The 9,734-nt window shown below is 47.2% G+C and overlaps 1 protein-coding gene across 1 annotated transcript in view; it reads right to left on the minus strand.

Annotated features, from left to right (window-relative positions):
- Positions 1–2,498, minus strand: part of RAD18 (RAD18 E3 ubiquitin protein ligase) — a 303,633-nt gene extending 301,135 nt beyond the window's left edge. Inside the window, exon 1 of the mRNA XM_040407201.1 lies at positions 2,396–2,498. Coding sequence (XP_040263135.1) covers positions 2,396–2,452 — 57 coding nt within the window. The 5' untranslated portion in view covers positions 2,453–2,498. The remainder of the gene's footprint in view (positions 1–2,395) is intronic.
- Between the last annotated feature and the right edge of the window lie 7,236 nt (positions 2,499–9,734).

Here is a 9,734-nt window from a genome sequence, read left to right on the forward strand (position 1 = left end):
AAACGTATTTTCTTTCCGTGTCCGTTCCAATTTTTTGGCGGACCGTATACGGAACCATTCATTTCAATGGGTCTGCAAAAATAAAAATGGAAGTTGCTCAGTGTGCATTCCGTTTCCGTATGTCTGTATTTCCGTTACGCAAAAAAATTGAACATGTCCTATTGTTGTCCGCATTACTTTATAACGGACGTCATCTGTATTTTTTGCGGATCCGTATTTTGAGGACCGCAAAATACATACGGTCGCGTGCACGAGGCCTTAGTCTTCACTGTGTTGATGTTGCAGCTGTTAGGGAGAGTTCACACAAGGCAGAGTTTGTTGCAGAAAATCAGTTCCATTCCCCTGAATGCGGCCTCCAGAAATCCATGCGCTTCCCGCCAGAACAACCTCATTCAGAAGAACAGAAACAATTTCCAGTTGCAGAAAAATGATGGGGGGGGGGTTGTCCTGCGTACTCTACCGCCTGATACCATGATGGGGGGGGGTTGTCCTGCGTACTCTACCACCTGATCCCATGATAGGGGGGGTTGTCCTGCGCACTCTACCACCTGATCCCATGATAGGGGGGGTTGTCCTGCGCACTCTACCACCTGATCCCATGATAGGGGGGGTTGTCCTGCGTACTCTACCGCCTGATCCCATGATAGGGGGGGTTGTCCTGCGTACTCTACCGCCTGATCCCATGATAGGGGGGGTTGTCCTGCGTACTCTACCGCCTGATCCCATGATAGGGGGGGTTGTCCTGCGTACTCTACCACCTGATCCCATGATAGGGGGGGTTGTCCTGCGTACTCTACCACCTGATCCCATGATAGGGGGGGGGTTGTCCTGCGTACTCTACCACCTGATCCCATGATAGGGGGGGGTTGTCCTGCGTACTCTACCGCCTGATCCCATGATGGGGGGGGGGGTTGTCCTGCGTACTCTACCGCCTGATCCCATGATGGAGGGAGTTGTCCTGTGTACTCTACCGTCTGATCAGATGATGGAGGGAGTTGTCCTGTGTACTCTACCGTCTGATCAGATGATGGAGGGAGTTGTCCTGTGTACTCTACCGCCTGATCCCATGATGGAGGCAGTTGTCCTGCGTACTCTACCGCCTGATCTCATGATGGAGGGAGTTGTCCTGTGTACTCTACCGCCTGATCCCATGATGGAGGGAGTTGTCCTGTGTACTCTACCGCCTGATCCCATGATGGGGGGAGTTGTCCTGTGTACTCTACCGCCTGATCCCATGATGGGGGGAGTTGTCCTGTGTACTCTACCGCCTGATCCCATGATGGGGGGAGTTGTCCTGCGTACTCTACCGCCTGATCCCATGATGGAGGGAGTTGTCCTGTATACTCTACCGCCTGATCCCATGATGGAGGGAGTTGTCCTGTGTACTCTACCGCCTGATCCCATGATGGAGGGAGTTGTCCTGTGTACTCTACCGCCTGATCCCATGATGGGGGGAGTTGTCCTGTGTACTCTACCGCCTGATCCCATGATGGAGGGAGTTGTCCTGTGTACTCTACCGCCTGATCCCATGATGGAGGGAGTTGTCCTGTGTACTCTACCGCCGGATCCCATGATGGGGGGAGTTGTCCTGTGTACTCTACCGCCTGATCCCATGATGGGGGGAGTTGTCCTGTGTACTCTACTGCCTGATCTCATGATGGAGGGAGTTGTCCTGTGTAGTCTACTGCCTGACCCCATGATGGGGGGAGTTGTCCTGTGTAGTCTATGGCCTGATCCCATGATGGAGGTGGTTGTCCTGTGTACTCTACCGCCTGATCCCATGATGGAGGGAGTTGTCCTGTGTACTCTACCGTCTGATCAGATGATGGAGGGGATTGTCCTGCGTACTCTACTGCCTGATCCCATGATGGGGGGAGTTGTCCTGTGTAGTCTATTGTCTGATCCCATGATGGAGGTGGTTGTCCTGTGTACTCTACCGCCGGATCCCATGATGGGGGGAGTTGTCCTGTGTACTCTACCGCCTGATCCCATGATGGGGGGAGTTGTCCTGTGTACTCTACTGCCTGATCTCATGATGGAGGGAGTTGTCCTGTGTAGTCTACTGCCTGACCCCATGATGGGGGGAGTTGTCCTGTGTAGTCTATGGCCTGATTCCATGGTGGAGGTGGTTGTCCTGTGTACTCAATCCCCTCAGCATCCTGACCGCCATGACAGCCGCTGTCCGGGTCATAGACCCCATGTATCTTCAGCTAACCCTCCTTTATATGTCACATACACTATTATCTGACGGACAGCCCTGCTGAGACTTGTAGTCCTGTCCTCCCCGTCTCTCACTCTTACATAACACCCGTTTATGTGACCCACCCACTAGCAGTGACCTCACCCGCCACGGGGCTTTAAAACACTCCCCCGCTAATGAACGCCCGCTTTTCACCTGGAGAGGATTGCGCTGCTGGCCCCTGGGGGCCCCGTCTGCACTGGTTGTTGCCATGGTACCGGGAGAACTATGGCAGCCCGGTCTCTGAATTTCCCGGGATCTTCTGGACACGCCCACCGCGCAGAGGATTGTGGGAACTCGTCCAGTCAGCTGGTAATGGCGGGAACTGAGAGTATGGGGGGGGCTCTCCTCAGAAGAGATTGTATCTCATCTAATGCTGGAGAACTACAACTCCCAGCATGTCCAGTCTTTACACTCAGGGTAAAGCCGTGAAGTGATGACTATACTGGACCTGAAATCTGCAAAAAGAGCCATAAATGTCAGTAATCCATCTATAAAGGCTCTTGTTTTGCAGTCTGCAAATTACGGATCCACAAAACACGGATGCTAGTCGCGTGCGTTTTGCAGAACATCTGATGCCATGATGGGGGGGGGGGGGGGGTTTGTCCTGCGTACACTACGGACACGAAATGTGCACAGAGTCGATTCAAGTTTTTTGCAGCCCCATTGAAGTGAATGGTTCCGCATACGGCACCGCTTATCCCCAAAAGAGCCATCACCCCAGTAAAAAAAATCTGTATGGCTCTTTGATTCCGTTAGTGTATGTTCATAAGAGGACACGCCCACGTGGGGAACGCTCGGTTTTATCGCCTCATTTTTTCCCGTTGAATGTGAGGCTGTAAGAAATTGCTGCTTTTACCTTAAAAAGTAATGCAAGTTGCAGCTTATGAATCCGGTCGCTGAAATAACCATTTGAGGGTCCGTCTTTGTGTTTTGCCAAAATGGCTTTGCGCTAAAGTTTTGTTCTGCTTGGCGGACTGCAAAATATGACACAGCCATGTGCATGAGCCCTAAATCTGCGACAAAGACCGCATGAATTTCCTACAGTTTTTACCACTGGAATGGCTGCGGATTTCACCACCTCCCCTGCAAACGGTGAAATCGACGGTGGACGTCTGCAGCTTAAGGCTACGTCTACACGAAGACATTTGTCGCGCGACAGATAGGGCACAACTACACTGCAACATTTGTACCGCAACATTTTGATGCACCAATGTCGCGCGACAATTTTTATAATGGCAGTCTATGGTGTCGCACTGCAACATCTCGAATGGATTTTCTGCGACTGTTGCGTCGCAGCATGTTGCAGTGCGACACCATAGACTGCCATTATAAAAATTGTCGCGCGACATTGGTGCAACAAAATGTTGCGCTACAAATGTTGCAGTGTAGTTGTAGTTGTGCCCTATCTGTCGCGCAACAAATGTCGTCGTGTAGACGTAGCCTAAACCGACTGCCGCAGGCTTCAAATCCGCCCCACAGGTCAATATACACAGCAGACTCTGTGCTCCATGTGGATAAACGTTCCTAATCTCGCCCACTTTACTGCTCCTGTACAGCGTTGCTGATGTGCCTCACGAAAATCCACAACGTGTGAACGCACCCTAGAAGCCTGTTCACCCGACAGGTTTTGACACTGTCAACATCCACCGATATACTTCAGCAGAAGCCACGTGGCTGCCGCATGCTGCCGCAAAAATTCTGCTCCAAAATCCCGCCACATGAATGGGCCCTTAGGTCTCCTTTACTCAGTCAGGATAATGACACACTGACACTCGGGGTACAGGATAATGACACTGACACTCGGGGTACAGGATAATGACACTGACACTCGGGGTACAGGATAATGACACTGACACTCGGGGTACAGGATAATGACACTGACACTCGGGGTACAGGATAATGACACTGACACTTGGGGTACAGGATAATGACACTGACACTTGGGGTACAGGATAATGACACTGACACTTGGGGTACAGGATAATGACACGCTGACACTTGGGGTACAGGATAATGACACTGACACTTGGGGTACAGGATAATGACACTGACACTTGGGGTACAGGATAATGACACTGACACTCGGGGTACAGGATAATGACACTGACACTTGGGGTACAGGATAAGGACACGCTGACACTTGGGGTACAGGATAAGGACACGCTGACACTTGGGGTACAGGATAAGGACACGCTGACACTTGGGGTACAGGATAATGACACTGACACTTGGGGTACAGGATAATGACACTGACACTCGGGGTACAGGATAATGACACGCTGACACTTGGGGTACAGGATAAGGACACGCTGACACTTGGGGTACAGGACATCTGTAACCTCCCATAGCGACAGACAGAACCTTGTTAAATCTGTGGACAGAGAATGCGGGAGGGGGGGGGGGGTACAGCGGATTTAAATTGTTTTATAAAAAATGTTTGGAATATGGACTGGCACTCTAAATGTGTGTTTGAATATATTAATGATAGGCAGATCACCACTATATATTGCGTTAAATAGTCATAAACATTTATTTGTAACATAGTTAAAAACACAATAAAAAATAAAACCATGCATATAGTAGCCTATGCCTCAAAAAAGGGGATGAACTTCTAGGATAGCTAATAGAGCCAACCAGAGATATGTTAATCCTCTCCAGAGTACCGTAAATTCATTCAATGTTCTTTGAGAAGATACTCTAGTGGTTCAGAGATCTGTGTTAGACTTGTGTGTTACACAGTATCAGAAAAGAGGGCACGTCTCCCGTGAATGAGAGTCCACTTATTATCGCACAATTGTGAGAAAACAATCTTCCTGTGTGGTTACACCTTTTGAGATGGATCCTTGGTTTATGTATAATCCAGATTATATGATTATGAAAGTCCGAACTCGATTTCAACAGATAGCTGTATGTTTAGTATATACAGTTGCAAGAAAAAGTATGTGAACCCTTTGGAATTATATGGATTTCTGCACAAATTGGTCATAAAATGTGATCTGATCTTCATCTAAGTCACAACAATAGACAATCACAGTCGGCTTAAACTAATAACACACAAAGAATTAAATGTTACCATGTTTTTATTGAACACACCATGTAAACATTCACAGTGCAGGTGGAAAAAGTATGTGAACCCCTAGACTAATGACATCTCCAAGAGCTAATTGGAGTGAAGTGTCAGCCAACTGGAGTCCAATCAATGAGATGAGATTGCAGGTGTTGGTTACAGCTGCTCTGCCCTATAAAAAACACACACCAGTTCTGGGTTTGCTTTTCACAAGAAGCATTGCCTGATGTAAATGATGCCTCGCACAAAAGAGCTCTCAGAAGACCTACGATTAAGAATTGTTGACTTGCATAAAGCTAGAAAGGGTTATAAAAGTATCTCCAAAAGCCTTGCTGTTCATCAGTCCAGGGTAAGACAAATGGTCTATAAATGGAGTAAGTTCAGCACTGCTGCTACCCTCCCTAGGAGTGGCCGTCCTGTAAAGATGACTGCAAGAGCACAGCGCAGACTGCTCAATGAGGTGAAGAAGAATCCTAGAGTGTCAGCTAAAGACTTACAAAAGTCTCTGGCATATGCTAACATCCCAGTTAGCGAATCTACGATACGTAAAACACTAAACAAGAATGGATTTCATGGGAGGATACCACAGAGGAAGCCACTGCTGTCCAAAAAAAACATTCCTGCACGGTTACAGTTTGTACAAGAGCACCTGGATGTTCCACAGTAGTACTGGCAATATATTCTGTGGACAGATGAAACCAAAGTTGAATTGTTTGGAAGAAACACACAACACTATGTGTGGAGAAAGAGGCACAGCACACCAACATCAAAACCTCATCCCAACTGTGAGGTATGCTGGTGGGGGCATCATGGTTTGGGGCTGCTTTGCTGCGTCAGGGTCTGGACGGATTGCTATCATCGAAGGAAAAATGAATTCCCAAGTTTATCAAGACATTTTGCAGGAGAACTTAAGGCCATCTGTCCACCAGCTGAAGCTCAACAGAAGATGGGTGTTGCAACAGGACAACGACCCAAAGCATAGAAGTAAATCAACAACAGAATGGCTTAAACAGAAGAAAATCCGCCTTCTGGAGTGGCCCAGTCAGAGTCCTGACCTTAACCCGATTGAGATGCTGTGGCATGACCTCAAGAAAGCGATTCACACCAAACATCCCAAGAATATTGCCGAACTGAAACAGTTCTGTAAAGAGGAATGGTGAAGAATTACTCCTGACCGTTGTGCACGTCTGATCTGCAACTACAGGAAACGTTTGGTGGAAGTTATTGCTGCCAAAGGAGGTTCAACCAGTTATTAAATCCAAGGGTTCACATACTTTTTCCACCTGCACGGTGAATGTTTACATGGTGTGTTCAATAAAAACATGGTAACATTTAATTCTTTTTGTGTTATTAGTTTAAGCCGACTGTGATTGTCTATTGTTGTGACTTAGATGAAGATCAGATCACATTTTATGACCAATTTGTACAGAAATCCATAACATTCCAAAGGGTTCACATACTTTTTCTTGCAACTGTAGAAGCGATATCACACTTGATGTAGGTAGGTAAATAATTCTTACCTTGTTTTTTCAGATTTTTGGCTCGATTGCATACCCGACGCTGATTCTGCTACTATGTTCGTTATCCTAACACGCTCGCTGGTACGCACACCAGCGTGTCACGTGGTTTGCAGGAGGATCTCAACGTGTATCTCGTAGCAGGGTATCGCGGGAGTTGATGCCGTAAGTCTGTTAACAGTATTTGCGGTATTTGGAGCGCTCCAGTTGTTCGAATATTCAATGGGAGTAAGTAGCTTTCACGCTGACACTTGGGATACGGTATAATGACACTGACACTTGGGATACGGTATAATGACACTGACACTTGGGGTACATGATGATGACACTGACACTTGGGATACGGTATAATGACACTGACACTTGGGATACGGTATAATGACACTGACACTTGGGATACGGTATAATGACACTGACACTCGGGGTACAGGATAATGACACTGACACTCGGGGTACGGTATAATGACACTGACACTCGGGGTACAGTATAATGACACTGACACTTGGGGTACAGAATAATGACACTGACACTTGGGGTACGGTATAATGACACTGACACTTGGGGTACAGGATAATGACACTGACACTTGGGGTACGGTATAATGACACTGACACTTGGGGTACGGTATAATGACACTGACACTTGGGGTACGGTATAATGACACTGACACTTGGGGTACGGTATAATGACACTGACACTTGGGGTACGGTATAATGACACTGACACTTGGGGTACGGTATAATGACACTGACACTTGGGGTACAGGACATCTGTAACCTCCCATAGCGACAGACAGAACCTTGTTAAATCAGTGGACAGAGAATGGGGGGGGGGGGTACAGCGGATTTAAATTGTGCTGAAAGTAGAATTTCTCTATTTTCCACATTTTTCACCTCACACACTGACGGCGTGTCACTAGGATTTGCCATCAACGTCAGATAGGTTTGGATCCCAACTCTGGGGCCCCTATTTCCAGTGCAAGGCCCCCAAAATGGATTGAGAGCAGCCACCCTCCATTTACCGTCATGGGACTTCCAAAAAGAGCCAAGCACGCTTGTTCAGATATCTTCGGAACTCCTATAGCGATAAATGGCGGGCACGCATTACTTTGTGGGCCCCTTTCTGGAGATAGGTGACAGTCCTACCTCTGGGACCTGCTCCTATCTGACATGGATGGAAGATCCCAGCAATGTGCCATCAGTGAGTGAGATGAGGCCGTCCCTTTAACCTGTTTCTCCTGCACATAATGTGCAGTACAAATGCAGTGAAGTAAAAAGTACTGAACCACTCCATTCCATTCACTGCGGGGTCTCAGAGGTAGGATCTGCACTTATCATACATTTATAGAATACACTATCAATAAATGTACAGATGGAACAAAGCCCTTTAAGCCTCATTCACACCTCAGTGTTTCACGGACGTGTGCTGTACATGTTCTCCACGGACAGCACACGTCCCCATTCATTTTAATGTGTGTATTCAGACATTAGTGTTTTTAGCATCGTCCGTGGGTCCGTGTTTTTAGCACAGATGCATGCTCTATTTTGTCTGTGTTCACGGATCCATCACGTACATTATAGTCTATGGGTCCGTGAAAACCACTGATGCAACACGGATGCCATCCGTGTTGCATCAGTTTTTCACGGATCATTAAGTAGAGATGCTTTAAAAATAATTTTTCAGCTGTTTAGTGTCAGTGAAACACGGATCCTTCACGGACAGCAAAAAACAGACACACGGATCCTTCACGGACAGCTTCACGGATGCATCACTGACCACCTGCTCACGGATTTGAGCACGGACACAGACGTGTGAATGAGGCTTTACTTGCAAATGGAAATAAACCTCGCTCTCTGGTTGCGCTCAATCATCTTCTAAATATTGCTGGTGCCATGTTTGATCACAGGAAATGCTGATTGTGTTTTGGCCGCCCCCTGACTATTGGCCGCCTTCCCTGAAATGAAGCTGCCTGTAGAGGCGTCCAACTGATCAGATGTTATTGACAAGGAATGCTTCAGGCAGAACACTTCATTAGGAGGCATTTACACGGACTGGGCTTTGGCTTTTTTTGCCACAATTCACTCAAAATTGCAGAAAAATATAGTTGCAAAATATCCATTGGTGCATTGTGGCTATTAGCACCACTGACACAGCAGAGGGGTACGCTGACAGCCAGCATTGGACCTTGTCCACATGTCTGTGATTTCCATCAGTGATTATGAGCTAAAACCAGAAATGGCACCTACGCAGAGTTAGGGCTCATTCACATAAGCTTATTATTTTCCGTTTTTATTTTTTTGCAGCCGGTATACGTAACAATTCCCTTCAAACGGAAATGACTCAGTGTGCATTCCGTGTCAGCATGGCCGTTCCGCCAAAAAAAAAATAGGACTTGGCCTATTATTGTCCACATTGCGATTACGGACAAGGATAGGACTGTTCTATTAGGGGCCACCCTTTTGTTCCTTACGGAATGCACATAGCTGGTATCCGGTATCTGGCTCTTCTATAATATCAAAATGCCCTAAATTTACTGCAAAAGTGGTACCCATGCCTCTAGGGGATAACGATTTTGTGGATTCAGCAGGTTCCTGCTCTAGCTACAGCTCGGAATCCTATTTCTGCCCTGGACGTATGACCAATGAGTTTCCACTGAAGATGTCGATCACGCCCATGAGCGACTGCTGTAAACTGCGGATTCCCACAACCGGACAATTCAACCTTGAAAATCCCTCTGGTATTTGATTTATAATGTCAGATCTGAGAGAGGCGCAATAATGAACGGCTGCATTTGCTGAAAGTTGTGATGATTTGTAATGAAAGGTTGGGCAGATTACAGATGCCGGTGTGAATAAACAGGAGAAATATGTAGGTGGATTTTATGAAAGATGCAAACTGCCGTAAAAA

This window comes from Bufo bufo, chromosome 9, assembly GCF_905171765.1.
Source record: "Bufo bufo chromosome 9, aBufBuf1.1, whole genome shotgun sequence".
NCBI lineage: Eukaryota > Metazoa > Chordata > Amphibia > Anura > Bufonidae > Bufo > Bufo bufo.